Raw genomic sequence first — 19,661 nt, 5'->3', positions numbered from 1 at the left:
CACAATATACAGAAACAGTCATTTTACAGGTAATACAATAGTCTAAATTCATATCTTTCAATAATTACTCTGAACATAAATGGGCTAAATGTCCCCAAACAAAAGACACAGGGTATCAGATTGGATAAAAAAGGAAGACCCATCAATATGCCATCTGCAAGAGACTTATTTTAGACCCAAAGACACCTCCAGATTGAGAGTGAGGGGGTGGAGAACAATGTATCATGCTAATGGACATCAAAAGAAAACTGGGGTAGCAATCCTTATATAGGACAAAGTAGATTTTAAACCGAAGACTGTAATAAAAGATGAGGAAGGACACTATATCATAATAAAAGGGTCTATCCAACAAGAGGATCTAATAATCATAAATATTCATGCCCGTAACATAGGAACAGCCAATTATACAAACTAAATAAAAACACATTGATAATAATACAATAATAATAGGGGACATTAACACCCCACTCATAGCAATGGACATATCATTTAAGCAGAAGATCAATAAGGAAATAAGGACTTTGAATGGCACACTGGACCAGATGGACTTCACAGACATATTCAGACTATTCTATCCTAAAGCAACAGAATATACATTCTTCTCGAGTGCACATGGAACATTCTCCAAAATAGATCACATACTGGGTCACAAATCAGGTCTCAACTGGTACCAAAAGATTGGGATCATTCTCTGCATGTTTTCAGACCACAGTGCTTTCAAACTTGAACTCAATCACAAGAGGAAATTTGGAAAGAACTCAAATACATGGAGGCTAAAGAGCATCCTACTAAAGAATGAATGGGTCAACCAGGAAATTTAAGAAGAATTTAAAAAATAATCATGGAAACAAATGAAAATGAAAACACAAATGTTCAAAACCATTGGGATGCAGTAAAGTCAGTCCTAAGAGGGAAGTATATAGCAATATAAGCCTTTCTCAAGAAACAAGAAAGGTCTCAGATACACAACCTAACCCTACACCTAAAGGAGCTGGAGAAAGAACAGCAAATAAAGCTTAAAACCAGCAGGAGAAGAGAATTAATAAAGATTAGAGCAGAAATTAATGAAATAGAAACCAAAAGAACAGTAGAACAGATCAAGAAACTAGAAGCTGGTTCTTTGAAAGAATTAACAAGATTGATAAATCCCTGGCCAGATTTATCCAAAAGAAAAGAGAAAGGACACAAATAAATAAAATCATGAATGAAAAGAGGAGAGATCACAACCAACACCAAAGAAATACAAACAATTATAAGAACATATTATGAATAACTATATGCCAACAAATTAGACAATCTGGAAGAAATGGATGCATTCTTAGAGATGTTTTATAAACTACCAAAACTGAAACAGGAAGAAATAGAAAACCTGAACAGACCCATAACCAGCAAGGAAATTAAAGCACTAATCAAAAATCTCCCAACAAACAAGAGCCCAGGGCCAGATGGCTTCCCAAGGGAATTCTACCAAACATTTAAAGAATCATACCTATTATCAGCTGTTTCAAAAAATAGAAATGGAAGGAAAACTTCCAAACTCTTTCTGTGAGGCCAGCATTACCTTGATCCCAAAACCAGGCAAATACCCAATGAAAAAAGAAAATTACAGACCAATATCCCTGATGAACATGGATGCAAAAATTCTCAACAAGATACTAGCCAATAAGATCCAACAGTCATTAAAAGCATTATTCACCACGACCGAGTGGGATTTATTCCTGGGATGCAAGGGTGGTTCAACATCCACAAATCAATCAAACACTACATTAAGGAAAGAAAGCACAAGAACCATATGATCCTCTCAGTAGATGCAGAAAAAGCATTTGACAAAATACAGCATCCTTTCTTGATTAAAACTCTTCACAGTATAGGGATAGAAGTAACATACCTCAATATCATAAAAGCTATATACAAAAAACCCTCAACAAATATCATTCTCAATGGGAAAAAAAAACTGACAGCATTTCCCCTAGGGTCAGGAACATGGCAAGGATGTCCACCGTCACCACTGTTGTTCAACATAGTACTAGAAGTCCTAATCTCAGCCAGCAGATAACAAAAATAAATAAAAGGCATCTGAATCGGCAAAGAAGTCAAACTTTCACTCTTTGCAGATGACATGATACTCTGTGTGGAGAACCCAAAAGACTCCAGCAAAAAATTGCTAGAAGTGATACAGGAATTCAGCAACAATGCTAAGCAAAATAAGTCAATCTTAGAAAGACAAAGATCACATGATTTCACTCACATGTGGAATTTGAGAAACAAAACAAACTAACAGAGGGAAGAAAAAAAGAGAGAGAGATGCAAACCAAGAAACAGATTCTTAACTATAGAGAACAAATTGATGGTTACCAGAGGTGAAATAGGTGATGGGGATTAGAGTACACTTATCATGCTGAGCACTGAGTAATGCATAAAATTGTTAAATCACTGTATTTTACACCTGAAACTAATATAACTCTGTATGTTAACTTTACTGGGAAAAATATAAGATAAAATAATGAAAATGAACCCCAGAAAAAAGTGCAACTATTACATTTTCCAAATAAGTCTGCACACTGTTTATCTGTATCTTGGCATATTCCATTATAGCAATAGGCAGTCTTATTATTGCATGGTTCTAAATCAGCAGATTTCACATCAGGTACACAAAATTCACTTCTTCCATTGCAAAATTCTGGAAAATCACATGGATCTTTGCTTTCCCGACATACAGTTCCTTTTACAGACATCTGTGGGACAAAGAAAAACAATTATTTTTGTAGAGTAGTAAACCAAAAATATAAAATAACTTAAACAAGGGCAATGTATTTCTGTCATTTCCATTATTATTACATTTTTAACTAAAGTCAAATTATGAATGTACTTAAAAGCTCCAGTGAAACAGATTGGAAAAAACCCAGATGTCCATCAATGGATGACTAGATTAACAAATCGTGGTATATTCATACAATGGAATATTTTCAGCCACATAAAGGAGCACTGATACATATGCTACAAGGTGGATGAACATTCAATGCTATGTTAAGTGAAGAAAGCCAGACACAAAAGGTCACATATTCTATGCTTCTACTTATATGAAATATCCAGAATAGGTTACTCCAGACAGAACACAAATTGGTGGTTGCCAGGGACTGAGGGGAAGGGAGAAAGGAGAACAAGGGCTTAAAGGGCTGGGAGTCTCCGGTTTTAGTGAGGAACATGTTTTGGAACTAGATAGAGGTGGCAGTTGCACAACATTGTGAATGTACTGAATGCCACTAAATTGTTCACCTGAAAATGGCAAATGTTATGGTACATGATTTTCACCTTAATGTTTTTTAAAGGCTCTACCAAATGTAGGAATTATCCCTGTGTGTAAGGGAAGGGGCAAGGGACTGTGTAGAAAAGGCTTATTGCTCAATCCTGCTGATTTGGAGACAAAGGCCAAGATGAGAGCTCTGGTGAAGGGAAGAGCAACAAGGTTTATTGCTAAGTGGCAGAAACTCTAGGCTTGCCTCTGTATTTATGCTCCTTGAAGACAAGTACCACTGGTTTTAGTTATAGCACATAGAGTGAAAAAGAACACACATAGAACAAAGTAGAATGACGTTAGAAGAGATTTCATTGACAGAGAACCTGGCAAATCTGAAATCTGGCAATCAAGATCTCTAATTAATCAGCTTCTATAATTGTCGTTGACTCCTGAAAGTGACACAGAAAAGGCAAAATGCTATGATGTGATCCCCAAAAGACAAATCTTACTCAGTCTCTTTTCAAGTGTGGCTATAAAGGAAAATTGAATGGAAAACTTCCCAAGGGAAGTCAAGGATTCAATCTACTTCTGGGACACACTGTTTAACAGAGTTAAACTTCAGTATTAGACATGCTACATGTTGTTGACTATTCTACATGGACTCCTTTTCTGCCATTCTCAAAATGAGATTATTATTATTGTTTGTTTATTCAAACATTGAATGTCAACTTTGTGTTGGGTGGCTTATTTGTAATTTTGTCATAAGTCGTTGGGTCATGAAGAGCTACATTCAGCTATGGCCTCAGGTATGACCAAGAGGAATCCATAGCGCCCAAATAATCTAGAATTGGTATTGGATAACTGGATGGATCTTGAGTAGAGATTGAAATACAGTGAAGGCAAAGATAAGAAAGAAGTTGAAAAAAATCTAAGAACATCTTCTGAATTCTGAAGTCAACTGTGTATGAATCAAGTATTTAAAGTTATATATTTGAAAGTTGTGTAAAAAAAAAAAAGAAGTGAATGCACAAGAACAGAAAAAAATCATGAAAGAAAATACTGTAGTAATTTGAAAGCTTGCCAGACAAGTTTCTTCATCACAGCATGCTCCAGTGCCACACTCTGCAAATTCAGTCAGAGTACAATCTGCAGGATTACAGCATTTTCTCAAGTGTTTGCAATGCTAAAGGTAAATATAATAAAGTTCAATAATAGGAATTTTCAATCATTTTATTTATTGTCAAAATGTACTCTAGTATGTCTCTTAGTTAATTACAATCACAGTATGATTTTTACTTCTGTATTTATTTATAACACCATTTCATTTAAAACTAATATATTTCCAGTATAGGAAAAGAAGATAGTAATGAAATTATTTATGATTCCATAAATAATAGAAACTGAACTGTTAAAAATTTAATGTAATTTCTGTCAATCTTCTTTGTGTTCATAAATATACGCACTGTAAATTTAAAAGTATTTTTCCATTTATTATATCATAAGTACTTTTTCATCTCATCAATTCTCCTCAAGATATCATTTTGAGAATCCATAAAAATTTATGAATGTGACAAAATAGAGGTTTCTAAATTATAACATTTTATTATTTAAAGGATGTTCAATGAAAATTTTATTATTATTATTATTTTTATCTCCAAGATTTTATATTAAAGATTAATTCTAGAAGTTATTAGGTCATAGAGTACAAAAATATTAAAGACTATAACATACACTTATTTCCTTCTTTCTATATACTTATCTATTCAGTGCAAGAGTGATGTTTCACAAGACTGTTAGTAATATTTAAAAATTAGTAGAGTGATAGGTGTGATATGTGAAAGTAAGTGTTTACATCTGTTTCAATTTTATTATTTTAATTACTAATGAGCTATAAATTTTAAAAAATTCACATTCTGGTTTATATTTCTATGCATATATTTCTGTTAAGGCATTCTTTTTATTTCCTTTATTCATAAGCACTTTTATATTAATTATATTAACCCCTGGCCACTAATATATGTTTACTATGTTTTATAATTTGTCATTGACAACTGACTTTTGTTTTGGTGCATTTTGGGTTTGTTTGTTTGGGTAAATTTTAGATATTGTGAGATTGTGAAATGGTAGAACTATCTGAGAACTCTGAGAACTATCATCTTTTTTTGTGGTTTGTTCTTGAGTTTATGGATAAAACTTTCTTCCACTCTGACCCCAGTAAATATGTGAGTAAAATGTCCGTGTTAGGTTTGAGTGGTGTGTTGTGAAGGAAGTTATAATGATGTATCTCTTTCCCAAAACAGAAGTTAAATTTATCAGTTGCTTTAATAGAATAATAATTTATTCCTGATCTTTTGTAATACCTGGATTGTTATATAAATATGCTATATAAAATTAGATACAATGTCAATGTCTTCAATTACATTAACTGCATATACTGAAGTTTATTTAAAAATGTTATTATTGGGTGCCTGGGTGGCTCAGTTAAGCGTCTGCCTTCGGCTCAGGTCATGATCCCAGGGTTCTGGGATGGAGTCCCTGCATTGGGCTCCCTGCTCAGTGGGGAGCCTGCTTCTCCCTCTGCCTCTGCCTACCACTCCTCCTGTTTGTGCCTGCTCTCTCTCGCTATCTCTCTGTGTCAAGTAAATAAATAAAATTTTAAAAATGTTATTATATAAGTTTTAATATTTATAGGAGTCAGGTATTTTTCCATTTTCATGTTTCATTATTAAAAATAATGTATTATGCATCATAATATAAAGATTTTAATAAAAATTATCAAGAGTATTTAGTAAAGACAGAAGATTGAACACACACTAAATATTAATATTGGGAGGAAAAAAAAATCAATGACATGAAAGGGAAAGCCTCCAAAGGCTAGAATCAAAGACAGAGCCTACAGTGAAGAGCATTTTCTGACACTATTCAATGTATAATGGAAAGCTACACTAAATGCTGGGCTTAGAAGTTGATGTTCAATGAATCGCGGATTAAAAATGGATCCCACGGGGCGCCTGAGTGGCTCAGTCGTTAAGCGTCTGCCTTCGGCTCAGGTCATGATCCCAGCCTCCTGGGATCGAGCCCCGCATCAGGTTCTCTGCTGAGCGGGAAGACTGCTTCCTCCCTCTCCCACTCCCCGTGCTTGTGTTCCCTCTCTCACTGTATCTCTCTGTCAAATAAATAAATAAAATCTTCAAAAAAAATTTTTTTTTAGAAATGGATCCCACTAAGAGACTGGATGTGAAAACTTTTAAAAATAGGTAACTGTTAGGGAGTCTGGGTGGCTCAGTTGGTTAAATGGCTGCCTTCAGCTCAGGTCATGATCTCAGAGCCCTGGGATCGAGTCCTGCATCAGTCTCCCTGCTCTGTGGGGAGCCTGCTTCTCCTTCTCCCCTGCTTCTGCTCTCTAGCTCTCTCTCTGTCTCTCAAATAAATAAATAAAATCTTAAAAAGAAATAAAATAGGTAACTGTGGTATGCCATTGAGAAACTAGAGAAATCAAAAGGATATATTTTTTACTTCTAGTTGTCCAAACTTTTATCAAATGTCTCTTCAATATTTAATATCATAATTTTTGTCTCTTTGTTAATTTTGATATATGTTGAAAAGTACTGAAATGTTTCTCTACTTCTGGAATAAATGCCAAAATTTTATTCTTTTTTCATATATTCACTGGGATTATTTGATCATTTTAATTTAGACATTTCACAGGTATTTTCCAAAATATGGATCATTCAAAGTAATGTTAAATTGGTTATCAGAGGAATCAACTTTCATGATTTAATTCTATTTCTATATGCCTGCAAAAGACACTGGAAATGGATTTTTTTAAATGGTACACAATTTACAATAACATTCAGAAATATGAAATATTTAGGTTTTAATTTAATTAGAGACATCTAACTAAATGGAATGATATACCATATTCATAGTTTGAAAATCACATTATGAATACATTAATTCCCCACAAATTCATGTATAGATCAAAAAAAAAATCCCAATCAAAATTTTGCAGTTTTTTTTTTTATTTTTTATTTTTTAGGGGATATGGGTAGAAATGGAAAAATGATTCCAAATTTTACACAGAAATACAAAGACCTAAAATCACCAAATCTATCTTCAAAAAAAGTACAAAATATGAAGATACAATTTACTTAATTTTGTGAATCAGGGTAAGAAGGGATGGTACTGGTGTAAGGATACATGTATGGATCAATAAAACACAAAGTATGTGAACTGTTTTTCAATAAAGGTAGCATAGTAATTCAATGGGAAAAATGATAGTTTTCCAACAAACGGGGCTAGAGATATTAGATATACATATAGAGAAAAAATATGCCCTAATACTTAACCAACAAAAGTTACTCAAAATGTATCATAGGCATACACATCAAAGCTAAATCAGTAAACTAAAAGAAAACTTATGAGAAAGTTTCACAGCCTTGGGATTGATAAGACACAAAGTACAAACCATGCCACATATTGGGAGAAAATCTGACAAAAGATTTGCATATAGTTTATATTAAGAATTCCTATAACTATATAATAAAAAACAATCCCATCAAAATATGTAAAATATGTAAACATTCAAAAAGGAGACATAGACATATGAATGTCGCACAATCACATGAGACATTGTCTAGTATGATTAGTCATCAGGGAGATACATATTAAAACTACAGTGAAATACAAGCACACATTGAAATTACTAAAATGAAAGAGACTGGCAGTAACAAAAGTTGGTAAGAATAAGGAACAACTGCCACTCTCATACATAGATGGTTGGAATGTAAAATATTACAAGGATTTTAAAATGCAGATTGATGTTTTGTTACAAATTTAATAGTACAATTAACACATGACCCAGCAATTCTGTTCCTAAAAATAGAAAAAAAAGACATGTTCTTTAGAAGCATTTTTCATAATACTTGAAACCAAAAACAACCTAAATGTTCATTAATAATTCCAGGAATAAACAAACTATGTTATATTCATACAAAGAAATACTACTCCACAGGGGCACCTGGGTGGCTCAGTTGGTTAAGCGTCTGCCTTCGGCTCAGGTCATGATCCTGGAGTCCCGGGATCGAGTCCCGCATCGGACTCCCCGCTCAGCAGGGGTCTGCTTCTCCCTCTGATCCTCCCCCCTCTCATGTGCTCGCTCTCTCTGTCTCATTCTCTCTCTCAAATAAATAAATAAAATCTTAAAAAAAAAAAAAAAAAGAAATACTACTCCACAATAAGTACCAATGAACTACAGATATGTTCAATCATGCAGTTGAATATCAAAAATATAAGCAAAAAATCTACAATCAAAAAGGATCCAAAATCTATGATTCATTCATGTGAAGTTCAGTAGTGGGCAAAAATAATGTGTTGTGACAGGATTAGATGTTTCAGATACTAATGGGATTGACTGCTCCAAGTCAATGGAGTTATGGGAGAACTGTCTGTGGTAATGTAAATATTTTAACACTTCTTTTATCCACATCTAATTAAGTATAACATAAGTCAAATTAAAAAACAAAACAAAATTCAGCAAGCCAAAAGGAAAACAATATAAATAAATATAATGAAGACTACCTAGACACATCCTAAATTTTGTGCTGAAACAAAAGACAAAGTCACAATGCCTATGGATCATCTGGCCAGGTGTGGAGCTAACTAGGTTGTTGAAGTTTTCAGTGATAATGGGGACAAATGGTCTTTGACCATTGTTGAGATTCCCGATGAGTTCCATCAGTGGGGTTGGTGGTCTTGTAATATTAAGGAAAGCTTATTGTGGTGGTTATTCACTCACCTACACTATCAAGAAAATAAAACTACTTTCCTTCTGCCATAGCCATAAATATAGATAGAAAAATCCCTGGTGATCAAGAGCAGTTAGTCACTCTAACATTTACTGAGATATGTTCTTAATGCATGAGAAAGGGAAGAAATTAGATATTTAGGCAAAAGCCTAATGAAATCCTAAAACCTAGGCTCATCTGACTAACATATTAGGGATCAATGCAGGTTTTTCTGGATTTGAAGACTAGGAAGTCACTTGGTCACTTAAGAACCAACCTCATGCTCTAAGCATCATTTGTCAGTGACCACTCCGGTTAATGATATAGACATGGAGTAAGAGAATGTAAAGACTCACTGCAGCTTATTGCAGTAGGTCTTGTTAAAAGATAAACTGAGCAAAAATCAATTCAAACTGGGCAGCATCTAGTCTAGCCAAAGAAATATCTGCGAAGCTATACAAAATGAAAAGCTTTTATAGGCAGAAGGGAGCGGGAACAAGGAAGTTATACTGGCAAAAAAGCGTGTTTGTTATTGCAAAGTTACATTCCTTTAGGGGATATCAGGGGTCTATCAGGCAATAGCTAGTTGTGATCAGGTGATTCCTGACTTGGCTGGTTTAAGATTCTATTTCTGGGAGAGTTAAAACCATTTAAGTCTTGGTTTGGTCAACATGGGGCTTACCCCAAGTGACTCCATTATGGGCCTGTTATCTTCTTTTTAACAGTCTTTACAGCTATAATAAAACAATGGCCTACCCAAAATAAATTCCCATTTTCCAATAGATGCTCTTGAAATCCCGTGGGGGCAAGCAACCATTTTTCTTTGGTCCACTGTGACTCCATCTTAGGTTTTTAATGAAGACTAAGAGTGCCCAGATGATGAAATAGGCATGCAAATCAGATCAATCAGTTCATACAAACAGTGCAACCAGGCTATCAGAAACAACTGAATCTCCTCTTGTGTCTCAGGAATAATCTCTGAAAAACCATTCAGGAACTGGGCAATAAAATACTCTGAATAAACACTTTTGCAAAAGGTAGACAAAATTCCCTGCAAGCCAAGGGCCGGAAAAAGAAAACCAATAGTTCAAGTCTGAGTCATAAGGCCATGTAGATCTGAATATTATGCCAGAGAAAATCTAATGAAGAATCTGATGGTCTGTTCTTGGGAGAAATTCTCTCTCACCACTGGGTTACAGAAGATCATCTTCAGAAAGATGAAATGTACTTTTTTTAAAAAGATTTATTTATTTATTTGAGAGAGAGAGACAATTTCTAGCAGACTCCCCACTGAGCGTGGATCCTGACACGAGGCATCATCCCATGATCCTGAGATCATGACCTGAGCTGAAATCAAGAGTCGGACACTCAACCCACTGAGCCACCCAGGTGTCCCAAAATGTATTCTTGAAAAAGACATTTTAAAAGGTAAGTAGACAACCAAGAGTTAAATCCCAGTGGAACACACACTCAAGACAGGAAGTATAGTCTTTAAATATGGTAATTTCTGGGGTGCCTAGCTGGCTCAGTTGGTGGAGAAGGGGTAGAGAATATAGATTACCTCTTACAGGTCCCTTCTGGTATTTATGTTTCTCCTACATTAATATTCAGTCTCCTAAGAACTGGACCTTGAACTTGCATCAGCAAAATGCTGCTGAGATTGCAACAAATGTCCTGGCAGCAATGATTTCTCCCAAAATAGGCCAATTTCTCCCTATCTAGCTTGCTATGATAGCCAAATTATTGTTTTCAGAAAACTGCAGGCTGCTTGGCAGGAAATAGTTAAAATGCATTCAAGGAGTTTGCCTATCAAAAGAAACACGGAATTGACACAGTCTTGTATTCATTTCCTATCTCTGCTGTAAAAAAATTTACCATACTTAGTATAAAACTGTATATGCATTATTTTTTAGTTCTGGAGATCAAAAGTCCAAAAGGGGTCTTACTGGACTAAAATCAAGATGTTGAAAGCTGTGCATTCTCTGGAAGCTCTAGAGAAAATCTGTTTCCCTACCTTTTCCAGCTTCTAGAAGCCACCTGCATTCCTTGGCTCATGGAAACTTCACCTTCAAAATCAGCAGTACAACATCTCCAAATATCATTTTCACAGGTCCTCTGACTCTGACCTGCCCTTTGTCATTATTACATTGGATCTGCTTAGATGATAATAGAGGATACCTAACACTCTCAAAGTCCTTAGCTTGATCATATATTCAAAGTCCCTTTTGCCATGTAAGGAAAATTACAGATGGATTGCATACCTAAACATAAACTGTAGAAAAAATTCCAAATATATTTTGAGGAATACATGTGAACATTTGTGTGTGTTGCTCTATACGCTATAAAATGCAAATGTCACAACTGTTCTTTCTGGCGTATCCACAAAAGTAACACACCATCATTTCCACAGATCCTAATGATCACAGAGGTGGGCCCTATTCAGTGTGGCAAGATACTTTATAAGGGCAGGATTACCTGCAGAAAAGGATCACTGGGACAATGATGGATATTGGTTACCAATGGTGGGACTTGGGTAAAGCAGGTAATTGACCTAGTACCACAAATTTTAAGAAGGCACACACTCTCAGGTCATGCATTGCTGACTCTGCGTGTTTTGTGGAAGTGATTGTTCCAATGGGCTACCTAGGGGTCTCCCTAGGGACAAGGTTAGAACATGGAGAGGAAAGGTGGCAAAGCTAGCAGCCTGAGGCTCCAAAGAAGACAGGTAAATATATCAGTAGGGTCTGAAATTCCCAAAACAAATGGATCATTCAAAATCTGAAGGTGCTAACCAGTGAAAAAGAGACTGGAGCAATTCAGGGACTTCTGGTTTCAGCTCTGACATGTAAAGAGCTTGGAAGTATCACTCCCACCTTAACTAAAGAAAAAGAACAGAACAAAGACAATTGAATAGGGAATGAACTTTTGAGTAAATGTTGCTGGAATAATTGGATGTGCATATGCAAAAAAAAAAAATTTAGACACAGACTTTATCTTTTCTGCAAAAATCAACCCAAAATAGATCAGAGAAATGAAAGTGAGTGCGAAGGGAAGGAGGGTTGAATAAGTGAAACACAGGGGACTTTTAGGGTGGTGAAACTATTTTATGTGATGCTATAATAGTGAATACATGTCATTATAAATTTTATGAAAATCTTCAAAATTGTATAACACAAAAAGTGAACTACTGAATTTAGTTAATCATGATGTATCAATACTGGCTCATCCATTATAACGAATGTACAACACTAACATTAGATGCTTATAATAGAAAAACTGTGTGCTGGAATTGGGGTAGTGGGTGGGGCAGTTATATAGAGCTCACCGTATTATTTGCTCAATTTTGCCATAAATCTATTACTACTCTTAAAAAAATCATTAACTATTTTTTTATTTTTTTTTTATTTTTTTTATTTTATTTTATTTTTTTTTAAGATTTTTTATTTGACAGAGAGAGAGCACAAGTAGGCAGAGGGAGAGGGAGAAGCAGACTCCCCGTGGAGCAGGGAGCCCGACGCGGGGCTCGATCCCAGGACCCTGAGATCATGACCTGAGCCGAAGGCAGACGCTTAACCGACTGAGCCACCCAGGTGCCCCCATTAACTATTTTTTTAAAAAATAGATTGAAATTTCACAACAGGTAACACCTTCTGAAAATGTATGTTTGAGCTTATTAAACACTGGAACTAACCTGGCTATTGTTTTTTTATGGCTTTTGTGTATTTTTGTTCTTGTGTTAGTTTTATCACTTGATAAATTTTTTCTTGGTTCTCAACATGATACACATTCATAGTTTCTATAATGATTGGGTAAAGTAAGAACTGCCTATACTCCTAAAGTACCTCGAAATTGTAGAATGTCGCATGTAAGGAAAAATAAAGAAGTACTGTCTGGGGCTGGGGAAGTCATGAGTAGTTAGAGGCTTGCATTATACCACTGAAATATAAACAAGAATTAGAAACCATTGTTCCCAGAGTGAACAACAAATTAACAATAATTAAAATATTTTTTCCAGGATGCCTGGTGGCTCAGTCAGTTAAGCGTTTGCCTTAGGCTTAGGTCATGAACCCAGGGTCCTGGGATGGAGTCCCACATTGGGCTCCTTGCTCAGAGGGGAGTCTGTTTCTCCCTCTGTCTGCTGCTCCCCCTGCTTGTGCGTGCTCTCTCTGACATATAAATAAATAATCTTTTCAAAAAATAAATAAAATAAAATATTTTTTCCACTAATAGTCTTTGGCATAGAGCAAAGAGTATAGCTACTACTTTGTATACCATTGTGGGAAGTTGACCAAATTCATTTTAATTTCATCAGGCAATGCTTAGAGCATAGTTTTACTGTCCTGGACTCCCACAGTTATGTGTCTTCTCTGAATTATACTAATTCTTGTAAAATGTGACATACTATTGAGTGTGTAGATATTCTGTCACAATCATAACATTTTTATAATGGCCTGCACTGAAAAACTTTATTGCTTTATGCTGCACGTTATTTAATTTAAACATATATGACTAAAGACAGACTTTACAATTCAAATAATATTCTCGATATGTCACTATATGAGTCACCAAAAAAAGCAACTAAATTTCATTGGGGGTAGGTGGAGTTCAGCGACAAGATCATTGAAAGCACTGCAGGATAATTGGGGAAAAAAGCCTTGTCATTGGGCCTTACATCTGATTACAATCTCATGAAATTGCAGGCATCTCAGACCATACACAGCTGATTTCATCCTCTGGCCCTGAATTTCCTTTGATATCCACTGGCTCATTGGAACCAAAAAACTTTACTCCGTAGTTAAGTGAAATAAATGTATGATTCTGATATTCCCATTAAAAGTTCTTTATGAAAAAATCCAATCTAACTGGGTGGGAAAACCCCCAAAATTTCCTTCATAAACAGACTGGCCTCTGACACTGGTAAACCTCACAAACAGGAGGCTGTTCACCCCATAAGAAACAGATATCACCAGCCCACCTACTGCTTCACCTGAACTACTAGATCATTGGGGTCCTCCCTACAAGACCTGTCTCATGCCAAGAAAATTTGGTTTAGTGGAGAAACAGCATACCTCTGAGCCTTCTACCACACTAATGATAAATTGCTGATAATTTACAGAAGTGAATGCTGATGAAATAGCCAAAAAATGTATGGAAGACATGCACAGATCATTCAAGAATAAAAAAACCCAAAGTAGGTAAGATATCTTCAATTCAAAGAAATACATACACATATACCTCAGGACATAGCACATTCACATATTGGGGAAGAGCCTAGAGCAATGCAGGCACATGTTCAGCAGGAAATATTTGCAAAAAGAAAGCCTTAACTGCAAGAGTCTTAATAATAAAACTTACATTTTCACTGACATAGATCAATAAATAAACTATACTATTCATAAAATTAACACTAAAAGCAATGAAAACATTTGGATTATAGATATATTAAAAATAGATGAGCTTTGGGGCGCCTGGGTGGCTCAGTCTGTTAAGCGTCTGCCTTCGGCTCGGGTCATGATCCCAGGGTCCTGGGATCGAGCCCCACATCGGGCTCCCTGCTCGGCGGGAAGCCTGCTTCTCCCTCTCCCACTCCCCCTGCTTGTGTTCCCTCTCTCGCTGTGTCTGTCAAATAAATAAATAAAATCTTTAAAAAAAAAAAATAGATGAGCTTTGCAAGTATAATATTGAATGAAAGGCCAAGTTACCAAATGATAGAAACCATATGATTGCAATATAAAGGTAAAAAACAGCCAACCAAAGTATATTGCATAAGGATGCAAAAAATAGAGGTAAACTATCTTGAAGAGTAAAGCACTGAAATGATCATCATTAAATTGTAAATGATGATTGGAAGGAAGGGGCATGTGATTGGGAAGAGACATGCAAAGAGCTCCTTTGGTAGAGCTAAGGTTTGTTTTGACCTCCGTGTAAATTATTCAGGTGCTTGTTAAGTATCTATTTGTTACCCTCTTCATTCATATTTCATGTGTATTATATATCACAATGAAATGATGAGTATGACATAAATATTTTTTTTTTGGTAAACAAAAGTGGGCAGTGAACTGTCCTATCAAGAGAACATATATAAAGAGAATATATAAAGTATATTTTAAGTATATATTTAGGTATATTTTAAGGAATAGAATATAATTCAAAAGGACATTATTTCAGAAGGAAACTTTTACATGCAAAAAATAACCCCTTAATAAATAAAAGGAATGGTAGGTAAAATAAAGCAACTATCTTCTGAATAAAATCTTTGGAGTACTTTCTAATGTAAAGAATAAAGATGACAGAAATTAAATATTTTACAAAAATGTCATGTAAGTTAATTGGGTTGTAAATCCTGTTATTTTGGGGGAATGTGGCCCAGATATGGTTAAACCTTAAGTATATATGGTAAAATGCAAGGATAATCACTAAGGGGAGATTGAAAGTACATATCTACTGAATCACTGACAAAAATAGAAAGAAAAACAAAACATACAGATCAAAAGAAAAAATTCAGTTGAGCGCTGTGAATTGTGTAAGACTGATGAATCACAGACCTGTACCCCTGGAACAAATAATACATTATATGTTAATAAAAAAAAAAGAAAGAAAAACAAATGTGGCAAAGTGAACATAGGAAATATAAAAATTTTGAGACAACTAAACTTATAAATAATATGTAGTCTAGAGGACCATAAGAAGTCGTAACAGCCAGGGGTGCTGGGGTGGCTCAGTCGGTTAAGTGTCCAACTCAGTTTCGGCTGGGATCATGATCTCAAGGTTGTGAGATCCAGCCCTGTAATGATGGGCTCTGCTAGATGGGCATGGAGCCTGCTTAAGATTCTCTCCCTCTCCTGGGAGACAAACCAAAAGAGACTCTTAATCTCAGGAAACAAACTGAGGGTTGCTGGAGTGGATGGGGGTGGGAGGGATGGGTGACTGGGTGATTGACATTGGGGAAGGTATGTGCTATGGTGAGTGCTGGTGAATTGTGTAAGACTGTTCAGAGGTACAGACCTGTACCTCTGAAAAATATAATACATTATATGTTAATAATAAAAAATAAATACGGGAGCCTGGGTGGCTCAGATGGTTAAGCAACTGCCTTTGGCTCAGGTCATGATCTCCAGGTCCTGGGTTGGAGCCTCATGTCGGGCTCCCTGCTCAGCAGGGAGTCTGCTTCTCCCTCTTCCTCTGCCTCTCCCCACTGCTCCTGCTCTCTCTATCTCTCTGTATCTCTCTGTCCCAAATGAATAAATTAAAAATTAAAAATTAAAATAATAAAAATAAATAAATAAATAAATATTCTCTCTCTCCCTCCCCCTCGATCCCTCTCCACCCTCTCAACAAAAAAAGTCGTAACAGGTAAATGTAATGAGGTATCCTGGAGATGATCCTGGGACAGAAAGATGCCATTAGGTAAAAACAAATGAAATCTGAATAAATTATGGACTCTAGTTAATTAAAACAATAGGCAAAAAGTCATAATGTTTGCAGGATAATCTTATAAATCAAACACAGAGTAAATAATAAATTAAAACCCAATGAAAATATTGAACTTAAAAGTACAGAAAAACTAAATGTAAATTGAAAAATATTAGGGAAATACGAATTAAAGAAAGCCAGTGTGTGCACAGATACAGACGTATGCCAGACCAGATAGACTAAAACAGAAAGCAACATGAGAGAAAAACAGATTCAGTGTTTAAAGGTAAATGTTAAATTTCTAGGAAGATATAAGAATTGTAAATATGTTTGCACCATATAAAAGCCTTCAAAATATACAAAGCATGAACTGAGTAAATTATAATGAGAATTAGGCAAATACAACTATACAGTTGGAGGTATCAATATTATTTCTTAAGTACTGAGAGTTTAAGCAAACAAAACTAATAAAAATATAGAATATTTGAGTCACTAACCTAAAAATTATAATGCAATCAAGTTATATAGAATTTTGTTCCTAAAAGTTTACATTTTCTCAAGCAAATATGAAATACTCAAAATTATCACTATTAATAATTATATGAAAGCAGTTATAACAAAATTCAATGATTAGCCATCTTACCAAACACAAATTAAAAAAAAAGTAATAACAAAAAGCTAAATATAACAACAACACATCAAGGACTATTAATAATCAAATTCTGTGAAGTTGAGTTCAAATAAATAAAAATCCCACAGTTGCAAAAATGGAAATTAGGAGATGAGGAGGTAAACAATACACATGTAATAACTTAGTGAACCAATGCAGTCACTTTGGAGGAGTTCAAGAGATGACTGAGGTAATGGTAATAGTATCGACATTAACCATGTTTATAATACAGAAAAGTGGGTATTGCTATTAATGGTTACACAATGAAGAAAATCTACCTCTTTAATCCATGCTACACTTACCCTTTATTTAAACTCTTCAAATGCTTTAAATTCAGGATGAGTCCATTATCACATGGCCCAATATCTCCCTTAGATATTTGATAAATGGTGCAGCATTTGGGGGAAAAAAAAAATCTTTCTGTTTTATATCACATCTATATTTATAAGGCTACACAAGAAACACAAAGAAAAATCTTTAGATAAGCTATTATGTTTGTCACTAACCTCTGTACCACCACAATCACATTGTTCTGGTGGTTCCAAAATTCCATTGCCACAAAGTGAATTTCTTCCTTGGTAAACCACTTCTGAAACTTTTTGATTGTGAAGACATTCAAATTCAGGCTGTGAAATCATACGTTTAAATTCATCCATGCTGCAACTGCTAAAAAACTTTACACCATGGGAACGTCTAAAAATAAATTATATTCTTCAGATAAATGGAATAATATCAGTTTCAAAGAAACCCTCTTCAATAGAATACTATGATTTTGTAGTACAGGAAGACTTCATGAAAGCAGTCAGAAAAGTGGTTGATTCTAAGAAGCTAGAGTCTAAATTGGACTACAAACCTGTGTAACTTACTGGAATGTTTTTGATGGCTACCGGGCTTAATGTAAAAATAAAGTTAAGGAAAATTATGTATTGGCAATGTCTCATTAAATACATATGAATAAAAATAAGTATGAATAACATTGTAAAAATTAGTAATTCAGTAATTTTACTTTTAAGATTGGTACAGAAGAAATTTGTATGTTTGTTAATGTTGCATTTATTGCAGCAAAAGTTATAAGACTATGTTAAAGTTTTTTGTATTTGCTGTGTGAGCATTTTGTAAAACACTGAAAATAGTTTGAAATAGTACAAGAGAGCATTTCTTATGACTTATTTTATATCATTTGTTTTCCTCAGCCTAAAAAGTTGAATAAAATCTGTTTGATTCAGTTCTCCAACAACAACAACAAAAGAATACTATGAATTCTGTACACTTCACTTACAGAAGAGCCAAGAAGGAGGGGAGAATTCTTTTTTTCCCCCTTAAGTTTTTATTTAAAAACCAGTTAGTTAACATATAGTGTATTATTAGTTTCATGTGCTTTTTTCCTAATGCAAGTCATAAATGAAAGCAATAAGTCCATTTTTATATTGTAATTCCATATAATAGACATCTAGCACGTAGAGGAAGTTAAAATGACATGAGTTAGAATATATTAAAACTCTTAACAGTGTTTCACACACAAAAAGCTCTCTTTAAATATATCTTATTTTCATTATTATTGTCAACATAATTATTATCATTATAATAAAAAGTAATAGTTATGAGAAAATGAAACATATTAGGGAATTTATATAAACTGAAGGAAGAAAAGATGACTGATTATGCTAATGAAAAATCAGCATTATTTATTCTTTTTATCAAAATCTATAAAATCTGTAAGTCCAAGATTCTTTTTTATTTTATATTTGTACATTTCTAAGTGTACTACTTAATGGGCTTTTGTTTAATTTTGTAGCAATCCAAATAAATCTTAGAGAAATGATACAATATAGTTCAAAGAATAAATGTTGTTTCCTGAAACAGTTAAGAATAATTGCCAAAAACAATCTTAATAATTCAAAATATTTTAATGTATAATTCTTACATAGAAATGAATTCTCCTTAAGCAGACCCTTCAAAATCAGAAAATAGTGATACATTACTAATATCTAAGCCTCAGATTCCATTCAAATTTCCCCTTTATCACAATATTGGCACTTTATAGCAATAGGATTCAGTTCAGTATCAACCATTTAGTTCTCAATATCTAAGTTTGTTGTTTAGTTATCTATTTTCTACATTTGTTCTTGAATTTCATGACCTTGAAAAGTTTTATGATTACAGGCTGATTATTTGCTAAAATAATCCTTTTCCTTAATTTAGGATTGAAGATTATAAAATGTTCTCTCATAACTACACTGAGGTTATGCATCTTGGCAACATTATTACAGAACCATTGCTTATTCTGTTTTCATTGCATACTAATAAATGGCTCACAATTTTAATTTTGAATCATGTTTTCCAATTATACTAACTGGGTTATAATCCATTACTATCATTGTTATTTATGACATTCAAATTGTCCCTGATTTGGCTATTGGGAGCCACTTCAAACTGGTTTTTGTCCCTCTGGCAAATCTCCATAGTTCTTTGAAAACCTCCTTATATTCTTTTTTTTTTAAGGTTTTATTTATTCATAAGAGACAGAGAGGCAGAGGGAGAAGCAGGCTCCCCG

The 19,661-nt window shown here is 34.4% G+C and overlaps 1 protein-coding gene across 1 annotated transcript in view; it reads right to left on the bottom strand.

Moving 5' to 3' along the window:
• LOC118538357 (A disintegrin and metallopeptidase domain 3-like) overlaps window positions 1–19,661 on the bottom strand; it is a 72,011-nt gene that overhangs the window by 15,864 nt on the left and 36,486 nt on the right. Inside the window, exons 9-11 of the mRNA XM_078068255.1 lie at window positions 17,614–17,800; window positions 4,320–4,421; window positions 2,540–2,735 (exon numbers count right to left, since the gene is read on the bottom strand). Coding sequence (XP_077924381.1) covers window positions 2,540–2,735; window positions 4,320–4,421; window positions 17,614–17,800 — 485 coding nt within the window. The remainder of the gene's footprint in view (window positions 1–2,539; window positions 2,736–4,319; window positions 4,422–17,613; window positions 17,801–19,661) is intronic.

The sequence above is a fragment of the Halichoerus grypus genome, chromosome 3 (assembly GCF_964656455.1).
Source record: "Halichoerus grypus chromosome 3, mHalGry1.hap1.1, whole genome shotgun sequence".
In the NCBI taxonomy this organism is placed as follows: Eukaryota; Metazoa; Chordata; class Mammalia; order Carnivora; family Phocidae; genus Halichoerus; species Halichoerus grypus.
Note: the sequence above shows the minus strand (reverse complement) of the source record. Positions and strands in the feature narration are given on the sequence as shown.